The 19150-nt window shown below is 39.0% G+C and overlaps 2 protein-coding genes across 2 annotated transcripts in view; one reads left to right on the forward strand and one right to left on the reverse strand.

Annotated features, from left to right (window-relative positions):
• LOC121719391 (complement C3-like) overlaps positions 1-11259 on the forward strand; it is a 30055-nt gene extending 18796 nt beyond the window's left edge. Inside the window, exons 26-40 of the mRNA XM_042104938.1 lie at positions 1111-1203; positions 1417-1561; positions 2025-2188; positions 2695-2856; positions 3502-3561; positions 3885-3975; positions 4234-4282; positions 4514-4604; positions 4830-4904; positions 6839-6944; positions 7712-7798; positions 8286-8366; positions 8876-8959; positions 10353-10488; positions 11078-11259. Coding sequence (XP_041960872.1) covers positions 1111-1203; positions 1417-1561; positions 2025-2188; positions 2695-2856; positions 3502-3561; positions 3885-3975; positions 4234-4282; positions 4514-4604; positions 4830-4904; positions 6839-6944; positions 7712-7798; positions 8286-8366; positions 8876-8959; positions 10353-10488; positions 11078-11219 — 1566 coding nt within the window. The 3' untranslated portion in view covers positions 11220-11259. The remainder of the gene's footprint in view (positions 1-1110; positions 1204-1416; positions 1562-2024; positions 2189-2694; positions 2857-3501; positions 3562-3884; positions 3976-4233; positions 4283-4513; positions 4605-4829; positions 4905-6838; positions 6945-7711; positions 7799-8285; positions 8367-8875; positions 8960-10352; positions 10489-11077) is intronic.
• Positions 11260-17555: 6296 nt separating this feature from the next.
• LOC121719386 (complement C3-like) overlaps positions 17556-19150 on the reverse strand; it is a 49743-nt gene continuing 48148 nt past the window's right edge. Inside the window, exons 40-41 of the mRNA XM_042104929.1 lie at positions 18536-18671; positions 17556-17923 (exon numbers count right to left, since the gene is read on the reverse strand). Of these exons, the coding sequence (XP_041960863.1) occupies positions 17782-17923; positions 18536-18671 (278 nt within the window). The 3' untranslated portion in view covers positions 17556-17781. The remainder of the gene's footprint in view (positions 17924-18535; positions 18672-19150) is intronic.

Genomic DNA, 19150 nt, shown 5'->3' on the forward strand with positions numbered 1-19150 from the left:
TTTATGCCACACCAATGTCTGTTCATCACTTTATTTTTGATGGCACTGAACTGAAAATGTTAATGGATTTTTTTCTGTAAATTTAACTCATTAAAACTTGTATCAAACCAGTTTTTGTCTATGCTGTCAAACGTGGATTAGTTATGTTCCCAGTTTTTATATTGGATGTCATCACTTTATAATATATCATATATCAGAATATTCTATTACTCTTAAGCCCACTATGAATATACACACAACCATGTTTCCTGTATCATACAGCTTTTCTACTGGGAGGTTTACAACTTATTCTGAGTCAATTTACCCAAGTTTGTCACTAAACCACATAGGCCTACTTGGAATACCCCTCAGATGTCTGAATGGCACTAATCTCACTTAAATGTTTATGGAACCTTTCTGTGGACTGTGAATAATGCTGTTGATGGAACTTTTCTGTCAACTGTGAACTATATTTAACTCATTAAACTTGTATCAAACTAGTTTTGTCTATGCTGTCAAACATGGATTATGTTCCCAGTTTTGATATCGGACGTCAGGTAACTTTATATCATATATCAGAATATTCTATTACTGTTAAACCCACTATGAATATTAAAATACGCTAAATCATGTGTCCTGTATCAAAGCTACATGTATGACCTTTGCAGCAAAAAAAAAAACCGCGTGAGAATCTGTTCGGTATTCAGTGAGATATGATTAATTAAGTGCGCTGACAGCTCATCTCACCGGCCAAACAGATTACACTGAGTGGAGTGGATGACCGGTCCAAGATGGCGGCTCCAAATCTCGTCAGCGTTAGTAAGGAGTAGCGGTCGATGCGGCGTCTATGTATATTATGTCTATGAATCTATCTACACAATACGTTTTGGTCACAATATGTTATGATCATCACTAAGTTAAACTCAGCCCAGTTACTTTTTGATAGTGATCTAAGTTATAGCATTTAACCACACATATCCATTTGCATTAGAAACAGCCAACTTAAAAGCAAATATTTGTATACTACTGAAGACATAGTGTAATAATGATTAAATATAATATCTGACTTCTAATATTTACTAGAACCTAATATAATTATATTTATTAATGCATTTTCACATTTGATCACAGGGCAATGTGTACGGCAGAGACAGGGATGCCTCTATCACTGCCTTCGTGCTGATTGCCATGCAGGAGAGCCCCACAGCTCTCTGTACTGAGAAGGTGACACCTTGTGAATTGGATTTCTGAATTTCAGATGTCAAACCAAAGAGGCTGTTTCTAGTTTTTTTTTGTTTTTTTTCAGAGCGTTTCTGGAGGTGCCTAAAGTCTTCTCCCCTTTCCCCCCACCCCTCTCTTTTTTTCTCGGTCCCTCCTCTCTCGCTCTGTCTATCCCTCTCTCTCTCTTTATCCCTTCCACTTTCTCTCCCTCTCCAGAGAATTTCCAACAGTATAGTGAGAGCAACGCACTACCTGAGCCTTAGGATCCATACTCTGACCAATCCCTATGCGGTTGCCATGGTGTCCTATGCCCTCGCTGGTATCCTGAGGCAAGATGTCCTCCGGAGGCAGGCCTTAGTAGGTGGGTAATATGGCACATGTGCGAGGGACAAAGATGTATCTCGACTTTGCGACGACGTCATTTCCTCTTGACATAAAATGCAGTCTATGGGCTGCACAACGTGGTTGTGTTTGTTCATGGCTAGGCAAAAGCGTTACAGTCTGAAATTGACAACAGCTGGATTGAGTGAGTGCCCCTACAAACCACCAGCTGTCTCAGAGAAAAATTACCCAACTAAATATTCAGTGTTATTTTTAAATTCACTTCAGTTGTCCATGCGTTTGTTGTCACCAAGTTGTCCCAAACTGGAAGTAGCCGCAATATCGAGAATTGCTGCCCTTGCATCCATAATAATAATAATTAAAAAAAAAAAACAGCTGTTTTGTTAATTAATAAGATTAATAAGACAAAAAAAACTGTTTTCTATTCTGAAAACGTAAAAAAAGTTGAATGCATTATGAGTATGTATTTCCACCATTTATAGGTGCTTTTAATTGGCCAGTCCCCGGCAACCACCTCTTCACTCTAGAGGCCACAGCCTACGCCCTGTTGGCCCTGGTGAAGGCCAATGAGTTTGAGAAGGCAGCACCCATCGTGAAATGGCTGAATGAACAGCAGAAACCTGGGGGAGGCTACGGATCCACACAGGTACCCACAGTCTACAGATCCACACAGGTTTAATGTGACATACAGTACTATTCTAAACTAAAGTTTTCAGCCCTATTTAAAAAAAAAAAACGCTGTAAAATGAGTGGGCTTTTCGGAATGACATGAATAGTCTTCACTTATTTAGGGAACAGTGTGTTTGGAGATCAGACTATAGGGACACACACACACATACCAAATGTAGAAGAAAAACAAAATAAATGTGTTTAGACAAAATGCATATATTTATTATGTGTGTTATGTATTGTATATTTTTAGTACAGTATCTACAGTATACAGCAATCATCTTAATCTATTATTTAAGCAATAATCCCATAGAGTCCGCAGTCTATACTGATTTTAGAACAGCTATGGGGCGTTGTTAGGCACAACGTGCAAGCGGAGTAACCCCCCCCCCCCCCCCCCCCATCATGTAAATAAATGATCTCCTCCATATCAGCATGCCCTGATTATTGATTAATCTGTTGTGTTCTCCTCCCCTTCTCCAGGCCACCCTCATGGTGTACCAGGCTCTGGCGGAGTACACTGCCCAGGGCAGGCAGCAGCAGACGGACACCTTACTGGAGGTCACCCTCAACATGGCGGACCGGACAAAACCTCTCACCTGGACCTTCACACGGGCACGCGCTCTCAGGCGACACTCTGTCAAGGTGGCAATCCACCTATAGGCTACAACATGGCATGAGGCTCCACATGAGGCTAATATTATGACAGCAGGTCTGATTCGGTCCAGTTGTGGGGCAGTTGAACACTAGTTCCATGCCACATTTATTCATTGAATTTTATATCAGCCTTGTAAAGAGTAATAAGATGATAGGTATTTAATGGCCTGCACGATTTTGTGTGGATTATTTATCCAAAAACGTCAGAGTTGGGAGTGCTCTCATGTGATTGGACAGAATGGGTAAAGTTTGGACTGCACTGCTTTACAGAATGTTTGAATGAAGCACTGTAATATAGTAGTAGCTCACAAGCAAACAGTTGAGGACCACACTGCACTGGGTGTCTGGGTGCAAACAGTTGAGGACCACACTGCACTGGGTGTCTGGGTGCAAACAGTTGAGGACCACACTGCACTGGGTGTCTGGGTGGAAACAGTTGAGGACCACACTGCACTGGGTGTCTGGGTGCACTGGGCGAAGTGTAAAGACTAAAATTGTGCTTTTGTTTTGGTCCATTCAGTTGCATTGTTTATTAAGTCAGTGTTTATATTTAGTGTTTTTAGTGTTTTAGTGTTTTAAAATTACCATTTTATTTTTGTAAACAATTCTTCTGATCGCTGATTCTGTGCACAGCTTACACTGGACAAAAACATGACAGTAACTGCCAGAGGAAATGGACGAGGGTCTCTTTCAGTGAGTATTGACTGCTTTATACTTACAAGTAACACAATACAAATGATATTGTACAGAAGAATAGGAAAAAATATATTTTTGGTTGAGGGATGCATTTATATTAATGTGACTTAAAAGCGACTTAAGATGAAGATTTGGGGTTGTATGGGGACATGAACAGTACTCACTATGGTGATAGCAGTGTCTATGTCTATGTGTGTGTGTGTGTGTTGGGCGGGGGGGGGGGGGGGGGCACATGGTAATAACCTTGGTAATGACCTCATGTCTGACCCACATAGCCTTTTAAATCATATGGTGAAGAGGTCTCTTTGTTTTTTTGTCAGGTGATAACGATGTACTATTCTATGCCGAGTGGTCAGGAAGGACCATGCCATAAATTTAAGCTGAATCTGTCCTTCCAGGAATTACCTCAAGGTGATGATGTGTCTTTAAGGCTTTTTGAAACAGAGCAACACTTGATTTAATTGTCAATAAATTGTCAGTGGTTTGAAAATAGCTATTTATTTTGACGTGGTTCCATACCTGACTATGATGACTAATTTGTCATTTTGGTCCCAAAGTAAGGTTTGAACTTGTTATCATCCATAGATAGACCCTAGGTTGTGTTTACAGCGAATCATCCCTTTAAAATGCATGTGTAAAAACTGAATACATGTGAATTGTGCCCCATAGGTTCCCATGAAGAGGCATCAGAAAACTATTTACTCACAATTGACATCTCGTACGTACTGAGCTTGTTTGGTTAGTTGAATAAATGTATTGATGATATTATACTGACGATATCTTTTATGTATTTTGAAAAACAAAACATTGTTGCTATAAGCTATAGGTCTATGCTTGATGTATTTGCAGATGTATTTCAACTCTGTACGATTTTATCAGCAGATACATTAAGTTGGAGTATGGCTACCATAATGATATTATGTTGATGACATTTCGGTTTCTCCATCAGGTACCAGTCCAACGACAGTGGTTCCACCACAGCTATCTTGAATATTGGGATTCTGACAGGATATGTTATACATGCAGAGGATCTGAAGAAGGTGGGTAAATAAAATGATCACACCAGCTGATTACTCTTGAAATTAGCTGCTGTCACCCACTGCAATCAGTATGCAATATGTGCAAATCTGTTTACTCATTTATGACAGGGAAACCATTGAACATCCCTAAGTCTAACCAAACTAGTTATGTGTTCAAAAATAAAATTGGAAGTGTAGAGGCGTTTGAATGTTGAAAATGTTATCACATATTTATGTCCTGTGTAGTTGGCCACAGGTAAGACATGGGAGATGGATGAGAGGTCCCGTTCACAGGGCAACATTGTCATTTATCTAAACAAGGTAACAGTTTATTTGTTCACATTTTATTCAAAGCAGACGTATACAATACATATAATGCATGATCAGTGAAGTTAGTTGTGGTATGTTGTATATGTTTTGAGGGTGACACTATGGTCATTTCACATAGATTTGTAGTTTGAACACCACACCTAATTTTAAGTTTAGAACTTAATACTGCACACTATGTGTATGACATTCGCTATATGTATACTATGTATTATCGATTATATTATTATTACAAGGCTCTTCAGAGTGCTGCAGAAAGTTCCATTCACATGAATGGGCCTTCCCAACGTTTGGAGGTCTGTTAAATATAATCACCGCTGTCAATGGCAATGGGTTTTGTGCTTCTGATTAATGTGTTTCATATCACTCCGCAAGAAGTCTGTTCGCTTTTGCAATGGGATTTCTTTGAAAGTGAAGGTCAGCTAGTAATATGTTGCCACGCAACACCTGAAACTATCAAGTTCTATCTGTGTGGCGAACTATATATTTTGTCAGCGGAAGCTAGCCTAGAAATCTAGACGAGCCCCTAGCGGCAGCAAATTACATTTGCTGCCAGGGATAGTCTAGCAACTCTCCGTTGGCTTGTGAGCTCCAGAAATCGAAACTTAATCAGGCCAATGAAATCGTGTATAGAGTCGTTAGGTGGGCTTAACATAATGATTGATGGCAGAGTTGCAACGGTTTGGCTTGAATTCCCTTCTACTTAAAAAAAAATAAGATGGATGTTGCTGCTGGCGAACAGTGTGACACGAGTTAAGCTTTTATTAAAGGAGAATTCTGGTGTGATATTGACCTAAAGTGTATTGAAACATGATACCGAGTGTGAACGTATGTCTCATAGCCCATCTCGGCTTGTCCCCTGCACTCCAAAATCTGGCGCTAGTTAGCCGATGCTACCAACAGCTTTTTCAATAGTGGTGCTTCGGCATCGGGCTAGCCATGCAAATAAATCACTGTTTTACACCCATTTACGATGCTCAATGTATCTCCACACTTCATTGGTAGACTTCCGAGGGCCCTGACATTTAAAACGAGACATTGAGAACTTTGAAAAAGCACTGGTAGTTTACTTACAAGACGATTTATACAGACAGTATCTTCACGAAGTTTAGCGTTTGCAGCCATCTTGAATTTAGTCACGATAAGTCAAGCGACGAGTAAGAATGAACAGGTATGATAAGGGATCAGATTCCAAAAATAATTCAGTGGAAATGCATGGATTCCAGTTGCTGCTACTGGAAGAAACTGGAATCCATGCATTTCCACTGAATTATCATGAAGTATCATGTTTCAATACACTTTAGGTCAATATCACACCGGAATTCTCCTTTAAGTTGGCATACGTTTGAACTAGCCAACTAGGTCCGCTGGTGGGAAACGCATGGGACTCATAGCGCTGCCGCTGTCCTATTGCGTGCAGAGGGAATTTGAAAGACAACTGATTACCCTGCCCCTCGGACTGAGCACTGCGAACGGTGAGTGTCCAGACCCTACATTTTAATGTGGGTCTGGCTCGTCAGGCTAAGCGGAAGCCACAAAACGGTAGCAAAATCATTTTTAAAGACCCACTGTGTTAAGTTTCTTTCATCGTTTTGGCAAGTAGCCATATACTAAGCGGGATAATGGGGTTCTGTTCTCCCTGTCGGAACTTATTTTCTGATAATTACCAGTGGACAATACACTATCCCTTACTTAAAATATCTCCTAGGAAGTTTCTTAGTCTTAGGAAGTCAAATTCGTTCGTAGGGAAAACTATGGACTTTGATGCCGTTCACTATTACTTTTTTAAGTCTTTGTGCATGAATAAAACTCAGAGTATCAGTGTGAGTTCTTTTGATTATCTACAGAGAAGTAACTGAACTGTACACTTCTTCAGTCTCTCGTCTACGCTTTCATCTGACGACCATATCTGTGTCCTTCATTGCCAGATCACTGATCAGAGGCCGGAGCGGATTGCTTTTCGACTGCGCAGAGTGGTAAACGTGGGTCTGTTGCAACCGGCTGGGGTCTCTGTGAAAGAATACAACTCACATGGTCAGTGTAAGCTCTCCCACATCTCTACAGAGCGACAAATCAATACAGATAACTCCACAGAGTTAGAATTAGAAGAACAGAAACGGAAGGAGGAAATAAATAGTACAGAATGGAGGCAGTTGGCAGTGTCACCAATCGGTTACTGGCCCCTGAAGTTGTTAAGACAGACAGTGAGAGGGGGGATGACACAGCATTTAAGTTGTGAGACACACTTGGCATGTTATGAGATTTGTGTGTTTGATTGGAAATACTGCCGTGAAACGCATTATGAACTGTGACTTCTCCTGTAGGTCATCAATTCAAGTCAATGGATTCTTGCAAGCCCTCACACTCTTGTTTTCTACTTTTATTTTGAGTATTCTTACTTTATTGACACTATTTTTACTGCATTTATACGCAGCTGTCTTAGCCGACTCTCTCCTATTTGAGTCTGTATGCCCTAATTTAAAAGTAAGGCAAAGTGCAAAGGCAGTCTGTGAGCAAAGGTCTTGTGCATGAACTAGAGATATTGTGGTACATTCGGGACCATTGACATGACTTATCAATGTTTGAGCTTAAGGTCTTACTTGTGGTGTTTAATTAACACATTGATTAGTTATTAAATTACCTTTAGTTGGAGTTAAGAATTTGCACTTTTTTTTACATTTGCACTAATTATTGGGACCTAGATCTTTGATGGGTCTTCTTAACCTCCCTCCTACAAGTCTGACAAGAATCTATTGACATTAAATTATTGAATATTAAATCAAATATTGTCCTGTTTTTAGAGGAGTGTCTGAAGTTCTACCATCCGGAGAAGACAAATGGCTCCCTCGGCTTGATCTGCCAGCAGCATATCTGCAAGTGTGCTGCAGGTACACTTAAATTTAAATTGTTCCTAAAGTCACGTAATATTAAATACTAGAATAAGTGAACCTCATGTTTGTTGCATTTTTCTGTGTATGTTATGGGTTTCACGACTACTGATTTTTATGAGTTGACATGTTTTTTACAATAGCTTTATATACAATACAATACAAGTACATCCATACATACTGTAGGAATGTCTAGCCCGTTTAGCCTTTAGCTAGTTGACATGTGGTAATAATAGATGACTAGTTGGTGAAACCCCTAGTGTGCATGTGGTGTATGAGCACAAACCTGAACATAATTCCTCCCACATCATGCTGTCTGTGTGCATGGTGTACAATATGTGTGTTTGTGCTTGATACAATGAACTGCATATGGAAAGCAGTGAAACGTTGTGTCATATGTGTGTTTGAGCTTGATACACTCAACGGCATATGGAAAGCAGTGTGTCAGAAGAAGGAAGAAGGTGGAAACTCTACGTCTTTCCAACAGAGAGCTGTGGTGTGCAGATGAAGCAGGTGGCAGAGGATTTGTCCCGGCATGAAGTGGCCTGCAGGCTATTCAGGGATTACGGTAAGATTATTGGATTGCAGTACAAATCTGGGATTACGATAAGCATCTGTGTAATGTCTGTCTATTTGTTTTTGGATTGTTTATTGATCATTAGAATTGGATTTATTTGACACATACTTGACACACACTGCTTCCAGTCAAAACGATAGTCAATGTATGATCTAGACAAGTGAATTGAAAATGTTTTTGGTCATGCAAATGACAAGAGGATACGTTTTGCATGAGGATTTGAAGAGTGGTTCCAAAATTCTATATCTCCATTTTTAAAAACATTAAAAAGTAATGTTATTTCATTGTGTATTTCAGGTAATATCAATCAAATTGCAGATGTGTTGTTTTGATTGAGTAAAGATAAATCAAATAACAATAACCCAACTACAGTTCTAATGAAAGTACTTGGAAAACAAAATATTTATGAAAATTAATTAAAATGGAGGATATGGAACCAAACTCCTCATTTAGTGCAACTCTTGGTCAAAAAAATGTACTTACCTGTACTTACCTTACAGTTTACAAAGTCACTGTGGAGGCAGTTCACCTGTCCAGCTGGATCGACACCTATCACTTGAGAGTGAAACTGGTGGTCAAACCGGGTGAGGAACACCATGGAACCGCTATAGAAATGGGAGGGTGTGGGGGTTGTCCTAATGTGAATGGCAGGAAAAATGTATAAATGAGTGAAGTTATTAACTATATTTCTTATGTGAGAGTATTGAACTGACTCATCAGTGTTTGTGGTTTAAGTGTTGTCCATGGTGTTGAATTAACAGGTTGATCTCGCCTAGTAATGAAATTAGCTGTAGGTAGACTTAAGACTTTGCCCACACTTCAAAATAGGGCCCAGATTATTACTGCACTGTCCCCATAAGCCAGGATGTCTCCATAAACCAGGATGTTCAAATAAGACAGGATGTCACCGTGGAAGCAGGTGTGAAGGTGTTTGTGATATGAAGGTCATCATTGCTGTGCTTTGTAATGCGACAGGACAATGTTCTTGCAATGTCCCCTAGCTCATCCGCCCTTTCACTAATGTCACTGTGAACAATACAAGCCCTTATATATGTAGGCTATTTGATAGTTTGGTCCATGGTGGAAATGGATGATTCTTCAATGAAAGCAAAGTATGAAGGACATTATGATAATTTAGAATGATTGTCTTTGGGGGGCTGTGGTGCAAGTGGCAGCACCACATGTGGGTCTCAGTGCTCATGGGTCTCCCATTCAATTCCCGTCTCTCACTGTCCTATTACCATAAAGGCAAAAGCCCAAATATTAAGCTTTAGAAAAGAAATCATTGTCTTTAAACATGTATCGTAACACCTCCAATTATCACCCATTTCGTTCAAAAATTCTAAAACAACGATGTTTTTTAATACTTCAGAATAACATTTGATAAATGAACCTTACATTTTTCAGTAGCCATACTGTAGCTGTGTAGATTTGAACAAAATCTGGTTTGGTTCTTACCGGGGCTTTTACTGCCTGAAATATCTGATTTTGTTCACCACACTCGGAGGTTAGAGCTGGCCTGGTGGGTCGTCTACAGTACGTCCACCCTTTCACACGGCACATGAACGGTTAGACCGAGAATTCTCAACGCAATTTAAAAAGTCCACTGGAGCTCCAAGCAGATTTGTAAATCGCCCGCCTTACAACACTGTCTACAGCTCTTCGAGTCACGGTAAAATGTAATGTTTGGTACATAGCTAATTTAGATACACTTATGGTGTGGGTGCTTGCGTTTCTTTATGAATCCACCGTCTTGGTTTATAAAGAAATGAATATTAAGTGACATATAGGCCTACATGCAAGAGGACGGAAACACGGGACTGGTGGTAAAAGGGGGCGTTCCGATAAATAACAAAATGTTCATATCATGAACGTTTTTTATGGATAACAAGTAGCCTACATTTCTATATGACCTCAACATTTTGAATGGTAGTGTATCACTGTACCATATCTTTAATAATTTGAATTGTCGTCCAGGCACAGATGACATTGCGGAGGAGGACATTCGCCAGTTTCTGTCTCTCCCTCAGTGTAGAGAGGGGCTGGATCTGACCGAAGGCAAAACATACCTGTTCATTGGCCGTTTGCCTGACCTCATGAAAGTTAATGAAAGGTAAATTAACAGTGTGTTTGGTGTGTGTGTGTGTGTGTGTGTGTGTGTGTGTGTGTGTGTGTGTGTGTGTGTGTGTGTGTGTGACCTGACCTCATGAAAGTCAATGAAAGGTAAATTAATAGTCTGAGACAGAATGGCAAAACACTAGGGGGCGCTGTGGCCATAACATGTTCGGGTACTGCGGTCATTAACCAATCGCACCTCATCTCCCTCCCACTCACCTCCTGTCGATCTTCATTGTCTTATCTAAGTGAAGGAAAAAGGCCCAGGCTTGAATATTGCAGAATATGTCAGTCTGTAGGCCTACATTGTCTTTATATATTGAGGACTGTGGGCAGCAATTTTCTGTGATTAAGTTGTTAGTTTAACCTGCATTATTTCACGTAATTAGCCCTGCACCAGACAGGACTCAAACCTGTGAACTTAAAGCACCTTTGACATCTGTCACGTAACTCTTACGGTGTTGGCAGGGGGGTTTACTTACTTACTTCACACCTCCCTCTACAAGCTACTGTTAAAATAGCAGTTATGTTTTGTACTATGTGCGATTGCCATTGTGGTTTCTGATTTTTGCAGTCTTACTCCACAGGTACCAGTATGTGCTGAGCAAACACACCTGGATTGAGTACTGGCCTACAGACAGTGAGGGAGAAACCCCCGAGTACAAGTCTAAGTATATGGCCATTCAGCAGTTTGCTAATGAACTCAGACATATTGGATGCCAGTTGTGACAATTTTATATATAAACCATATAATGAAAAGTTGTCTAAATTGCAGTGTTGACTTATTTTGTTCCAAAATTCAACTTTTCATAACATGTCATAACAAGATTTTAATTGTCTTTGCAGCTGTGGTAATTCGGTTATTACTGTAAGTGATGATGCAATAATTGGCTAATAAATCTTTTTCCGGGTCCAACGCTAAAATAAAAGATTTTTTTTCTGCTATTCAGTGTAGCCTTTAAGAAAATTGTCATCCTACTACTCATTTGTTGCCTCAACCTAATAATATTCTATTTTTCGCGGAAGCCTGCACGTAACCCTTGATTGTATCATCTGGCTGCACAGCTATTAATTGCTCTAAAGTTAAAGTTAACCGGTTTTGTTTTACTCTCAATAAAATGGAGGTGATGGTGACAAGGTTTATAAGTTGCAAAAACTGTCTGGCTGCGCTAGTAAAGGTTTTTTGACCAAAAAGCTGTTGGGCCTGTGACGTCGGACTTAACAACCAAATTGTGGTGAAGACTAAATACGTTATGTAAGTAAGTAAGAACCTGTGAACTTACTTTGAAGGTGTTAGTAAAGTGTATCACCTTTGCCTCCACCACCATTGCAACCTCTAAACAAGTAAACAAACAATCTACCACCATTGCAACAGCAGAGAGGTAAGCAACTTCTCTCCAGCAGCTTGGGGTTTGTAACACTGCAAACACATTTGGCCTCTAGGCTGTGTGCAGGGGCGCATGCATAAATTAATGTTATGGTACGCACACCCATCTAGCCCCTCCCCCAGCTCCCCAAACGAAAAATTCAAAGTGTTGTTCAATATTTTAGGTTTCTACATTAGTCAACTAAAAAGTAGCCTACAAAGTGTAGTACATAGTAGATAGTAGGTTACTAACAATAACCTATCTTTACAACAACATTAATGCCTGACAACAGCCTATATTATACGTTATTTATAAGTTAGGCTACGTTTAGTTGTTCTAGTTTTCCATTGTGTGTATAATGGTCGCACACAGAGAGAAATTATTTGACACCAAACAGGCTTGTGCAAAATTACGAATTTTAGAATTGGCCTCCATTCAATTCATGAATTGGAATTTGAATTGAATTGGCTCCGCCCCATAGGAAGTTGAATTTTAATGGGTGAATGACAGGAAGTGAAATTAAATTCAGGGCAATTCAAAGCAATTCCACAGTCAAACAACACAAAAAATGTGTTAAATCTCACACTGTAAAAAATTAAAACTCAGGGTTGTCCAATTTATCAAACCATATTACATTACTTATTACATAAAACAGTTTAGTTTTGAAAACACAACCTTATTGTGTTCACATACTCAAATTGACTAATCCATTTTTACTTACTACACCACAAAACATTAAATTAAACATACTCATGTTTTTCTTTCAAACACAATGTTATTACGTTGAACTGACATATTTTGGCACAGCAATGAATTTATCCAAAAGAATTATGTAAGATCAATGTGAAGCAGCTAAGTACTGAACCAGTGTGGCAAATGAACACATGCAATGCCTTGGAGTCACCATTTCATTGTGTTCCATGAGCCTTTGCAAGAACACTGAGATAATCACGCAGCCAGGGTTGGTAAAAGTTTTCACATGGGTTTTCTTGAAGAGGATTATGTTTAGAGACCAGTAGAATTTGGAGCTGAGTTGTATCTTATGTTATGCTTTGAGATGAACCACTTTGTTCCCACCATAATTGTGTTAGGTATTGAGCATGCACAAAGCATCAGTGGTTACATGGCACATATTTTTGACCTCAATGAATGAGTCTGAATTCTGTGACGTATCTTCACTCTCATATTAATTTGTCATACATTCATTGAGACAAATAAGACTCATTCAAAATACTATTAATCTCTTTAGGCTTTTAATTGTGTTTGCCAAAATGACATCTGGTCGTTGCATATACAGCCATTGTGATTCGTCTGAAATTCACCCTCAACCTGGTTAATTATACAAACATTTGTTTTGGGCTACAACAAGCCATGCAGACAGTAGTCTGGGGTCTTTTTGACTGGGTCTTGAAAATTGGTCGGCAGGCCACACACAAAAAAATGCAGTATATATATATATATATATATATATATATATATATATATATGTATAAATGTACCGTATTTTCCGGACTATAAGTCGCTCCTGAGTATAAGTCGCATCAGTCAAAAAATGCGTCATGAGCAGGAAAAAAACATATATAAGTCACACCGGACTATAAGTCGCAGGACCAGCCAAACTATGAAAAAAAGTGTGACTTATAGTCCAGAAAATACGGTATCTATAAATTTATTTATAAATGGTGCACTGTCACATTAAGGCTTTTGCCAGCTCCACTCAAATATAGCTTATAGCTGGTGATGTGACTACATGTATGTCTGTGCTCGCTCACAGTTTAGACATGGTCAGTAGTGGGAACTACTGTACTGTTGCCATCGCGATTTCCTTTTAAAAGTTTCTTATGAAAAGGAGATATCAATCAACATTGACAAGCCAGATGGAACCTGTCGTGCTCTCTCTCTCTTCCACGCACGCTCAAATGCATTCCACATTAAATGGATAACATAAATTAGATCTGCTGCAATGTAGATACTATGTATCTTGATGTAACTGTAAGCTGTTTTGACATTGACATTGCAAACATTCTCTAAGAAGAGTGTAAAGCAGTTTGCAGTAAAAATCGAGCCAAGTCAGGATGTAAAAGGTACACAAGGAAACAATAATATTAAACAAAAGTGTCAAATATTAAATATATAATATATTTGTTCATGACAATGCAGTAAAAAGTTGTTTTAGAATCATCATGAGTGTACACACAGAACATGCAAACTCGGGTTCAGTCAGGTCAGATCAGTTCGTGTCACAGATATGGAGCGTAGAAAGGGCATTTTTCATTACTGTGTCAATGGCACTTACAATGACCAGGATAACTGCTTATAACTAAAGGCAGTGAGAATGGCCAAAAATAGAGTAGCCATAGGGCTAAATAAAAAAATGGCATTTATTTCCATAAGGCACACACCACATATTTTTCACATTTGCTCAGCCCCAGAGAATCCCTCCACCATGGCAATGATATTGCCAGATTCAGAACAGTCTGCCCTATGCACACATGTGCCAGCTTGCAGTGGTGAGATACATGTCAAAATATAAGCATTTTTATAATACACTATTTGTATTTTTATTATTTAAAAATCAAAATGAAATGCAAGTATTAATACATGAAATAGTGGCAGATCTGGGTAGCCTAGACTCTGTTAAAAAACAATATATAGCATGTGTGTATGGCACTTACATTGACCAGGATAAATGTTTCTAAGGTAGTAAAAAAGCCCTTAAAACAGTCTAGGGTTCTAAGGGTTAATTTCTTAATTCAGAGCCATGTTACTTACAGCCAAGTACTTGGAGTGGATATCAGAAAGAAATATAGTTTGGCCATCAGTATGAGATCAAATATATACATACAATATTTGTAGTATTTATTATTGTTCTTTGAGTTAACATCATTTGAATAAAACTGATTAAGTAAGGTGCATTATCATAATATTTTTTATTGGCATTGACCTATTTATGGAAAATATTTTGGAGTGGCCAACAAACTGACCTGTGTATTAGTGTTGGCTTTGCATAATTTATTGCCATTATTAAAATAGGCTATCCTAATCTTCAAAACTTTTTGAGTAGTTTTCAAATAGTAGTTTTGATTCCCAAGTGCCACCCCAATAAAAAGTCTGGACCCAGCTGGCCCCCCCTATAAAATAATCCTGGCTACGCCCCTGCTGCAGGCTTCAACATAGCTGTGTCTGTGTTTACGATTAGAAATGTCAAACAAATTTCGCCTACGTAGAACTCACGATTGCACAGTTTGCATACTGCTTTGTCATTCTCCATAGTTTGATATACCCAAACCCCGAAGTGCTTCCACATCGAAATTCCTCAAGTTATTAGGGCTTATCACTCGTCTCTCGTCGCACAGGTTGATCGCGATGTCCTCCATTTTTTGGCAAAACACGAGCAACACAGCAGCCGATTGAAACAGCTGTTTCTGGTGCGTAAACTTGGTGGGAATTTTCTTTTTAGCTTTCGCACTTCGGAATTCTTTATTTTATTTTTCTGCTTGTTTGTGAGTTTTGTTACATCTTTTTTATTTGTTTAGTTTGTTTAAAATTAATAGTGTACATATTTGATTAAAATCGATTCCCTATTTTAGTTTTCGATAGGGCCGTTTCAAGGAATTTGGGGGCCCCAAGCAAAATGGACATGGAGCCCCCCCCCCCCCCCCCCCCCCACCGCACGCAAAGCCTACAGGAACCACCGTATAGCCATACAGTTTAAATTCACCCACACTTTATATAAATAAAAAATGTTGACAGTGCAAATACTGCTGTTGCATATGGGTGGTTGACGTTTTAGGCCGAAAAAAAGTTTTTGAAAAAAAATTCAGATATTAGGCATGGAAATCACTTAGTCCTGTTATACTGACCCTTCCATTCCCAAAAATATGTATGGTCTTTTAGATTTTGTGTTGAAATTCATATTTATTCTCTAATTAGTTGTGGTAGTGACTAAAATTGTCATATGGTGTGACATGAAAGTTATTGTTTGTAAAATTATAATGGGGTATTTTGTTTTTAATGTGAGCAGTGTATTATAATCTTCTATCATTACTTCATCAAGATCTAGCATTTCCTTGTGCAAATTTATTACATTTTATAGTATATTTCTTCATCAATACACAGAGTAAGGCATATGTCCTCAATCTTTCAATAAACGTCAAATTCATTTTGACATACCTTGATATAAAAGAAAGAAAATGCTTGTGACCTTTGCTGACCCTATTTTCTATCTGTTCCATTGAGATTTGTATGATTTAGACCCCAAAAGCCTTTTTATTTTCATAATTTCTTGATGTCACACCAAATGATATGGTGTCACGCCATATGATAAATAACACCACAAAACAATCTGTTAATACAAAAATGTGTATTATATGTATTTCACGAGCAACAAAAGACAGTTTAAGACAGGTATATCATGTAAAGGTTCACTTTCAGAAAACACAACTATGCAAAACAGAATGCCACCAAGGACCAGGGCAAGCACACTTTCGCAGTTCCCGCCGGAAATGCAGTATAGTTTATGTTTGTTCATGAATGTTTTCTTTATTTCCTGTCAGAAAAACATTCTTAATGGAGCCTCACTTGGTGGGAAAGTGCCACTGGACCCTCTTTGTAGGTTGCTGTTAGGTTATGCAGAGACTATTATGAGCAAAATAGCATCACACATTTGTCATTCTGGCTGATCTGAGGACGTCTTTTGGATGTTCAATAATGAAGTCTTTGAAACGTCTTTTAATGACGTCTATATAACACCCAAAATAAGACATGTATACAATGTCCAGAATAGACGTATTCAAAACTTTCATTCTGGCTACTCTTAATGGGATACTTACAGAGTTGGGGAGTTATGATAGGTCAACTTGGTGTGAATACACACACAGGGGAAATTGTCTCTCATTGTTGAGTTGCCTGATGATACGCACAGGGCGTACGGCCATACGGCTACAGGCGTACACATTTCCATGAATCATAGATGTGTTGATTGCATAAATGAGTAAATATTAGAGGACTTATGGAGACATGATGTTGAACTGCATGTGCCGATGCCATTTAACCCAAATGCCCCAGCAGCAGCACGGGAGAGTGGAACTTATCTGACAGAAGAGCTGCATCGTCTATAGTCAGGCAAGGAAAGTAATCTTGGTCTAATGTTAACCTACATTGCAAAAATATCACCATGTATTCATAACCTCGTGATTCAGTGAGAGTGAGCCCAAAACATCGGGAAGAATGTCTTTGGGACATTTCTGTATTTACATTTTATGAATATACATTTTAAACTGGTAACTGAACGAAAACAAAAAATACAAAAGGAAAATGAAAAGTTGAAAAGATGTGTCCGATTATTGCCAGCAAGCTTGGACTTACCCCTGACATCGTTGTAACGCTTGCAGCACTGGTGTTAATTTGGCGTAATTGGCTAATTTGGCGTAATTGTCGCATCATAATGCAGAACTCTCAATTCGCGCACATTTTAATCACATATTTGTGACCATACTCCACAACAGGTTAAGCTAATTTGGGTGGGTTTCTTCCATCCCCATACAATGCCACTTGATTTCTCTGTCTTTTACGGCCCTGACAAGAACGTTGGTCGTCTCTCTGTGAACACGTGAAACATATATTCACACTCATGTTAATTTGTCATGTTAATTTGTCGTACATTCAGTGCAAAAAATAAGACTCATTCAACATACTATTAACTGCTTTAGACTTTTAATTGTGTTTGCCAAAATTACATCTGGTCATTGCATATACAGCCATTTTTGCAGTGTGAAATTGAAACAATTTGCCTGATACTCTCATTCTCAACCTTGTAGACAGTAGTAATGCATTTTTTAAATGTAATATTGTAGACAGACATTTTGATGTTTTCTCTCAGAATGTAAAAAATAAAACAAACTACACAAAACTAGGAAGCTGTATTATATGCCACAGCCGAAGGTCGTGACCTCGTTGGCAAGGCCTGTGATGCCAGCGAAAGCGTCCTCGTACTCTCGGATCTGCCCCTCCTGTTCTGTTGGCCAGTACTCCAACCAGGTGGCATGGCCAAGCATGTACCTAAAGCTACAAACACACACACACACACACACGCACACACACACATGTCAAAAGTCGAATGCACAATACTGTTTTCCTTTTTCCAGAAATATTAGCCTAATATACTATAGTTTCAAATGTTCTGTTTCTTTGTCCTCTATGTCTTAATGTTATTGGATGTTTGGTGTTGTTTTATTGTTATTTATTGTTGTCTGTTGAATGTGGTTCCCTTGAGTGCAAGACAAATTTCCTTCAGGGCAATAAAGGTTTCATTCATTCATAATGATTTTTATAATGTGAATGATCTCATGTATGGACTATTTCACTGTCAAGCATTGGTATCTACTGTAGTTCTCTTTATACTGGTTGTCACATATATTTTTTTTAATTTCACATTTGGGGTAATGTGGACAGCTTTGGGAGATTACTGACAGCACCGATTTTAAATCATATGATTTATAAGCAACACAGAAGGAAACAATCGTAATAAACAAAGTGGCAAATATTGGTGAACCCACACTGAAACAATTGGAACAAAAGTAGAAAGAAACTTCATCGACTGGATACTTTCTGATTGTGACTTATTAGCGCCATCTGCTGCTTGGTAATGTAATTGCATGGCAGGTTGGGTTTTCTCACCTGCCATCAAGCTGCACCACGTCATCCCTGTGGCCCATGATCAGGTAGCTCTTCCCCTGCTGCAGTGCCACCTGATCCCGACAGATAGGATGGGCAATGAACTCACGCGTGTGACCCTCCACACCAAAGTCAGTACCTGGGGAGGGGACAGAGAGAGAGAGAGAGAGAGAGGATACAGGGTTAGAACTCCTTTACTCAACCATTATCACACATTCTCACAGGGAGGGGACAGAGAGAGAGAGAGAGAGAGATAGAAGAGAAGTGTGACCCTCCACACGAAAGTCAGTACCTGGGAGAGAAAGAGACAGAGAGGAACTCTGCAGTGAATTCAGCAATATTTATATAGCACCATGCAATTAAAAATATGACTAAAGGTATTTCACAACTTTAACTACGAATCAGCTGATCAGCAGTTTTTCAAGTTAGACTGCTTAGAAGCCAGAACTACAATTTCTAAAACTGATAGTTCCGGTCCTTGATTGTGATTGGCTGAATCGCGTTTGATGCCGTTGTAAAATGCAGCATAAACATACAGTGCAGTCTATCTACACCTCCTGACATTTCTGTCATGTAAAGACTGCTATGAACTAATGCCTAAATGGTTTGGGGGGTAAG

This window comes from Alosa sapidissima, chromosome 9, assembly GCF_018492685.1.
Source record: "Alosa sapidissima isolate fAloSap1 chromosome 9, fAloSap1.pri, whole genome shotgun sequence".
In the NCBI taxonomy this organism is placed as follows: Eukaryota; Metazoa; Chordata; class Actinopteri; order Clupeiformes; family Clupeidae; genus Alosa; species Alosa sapidissima.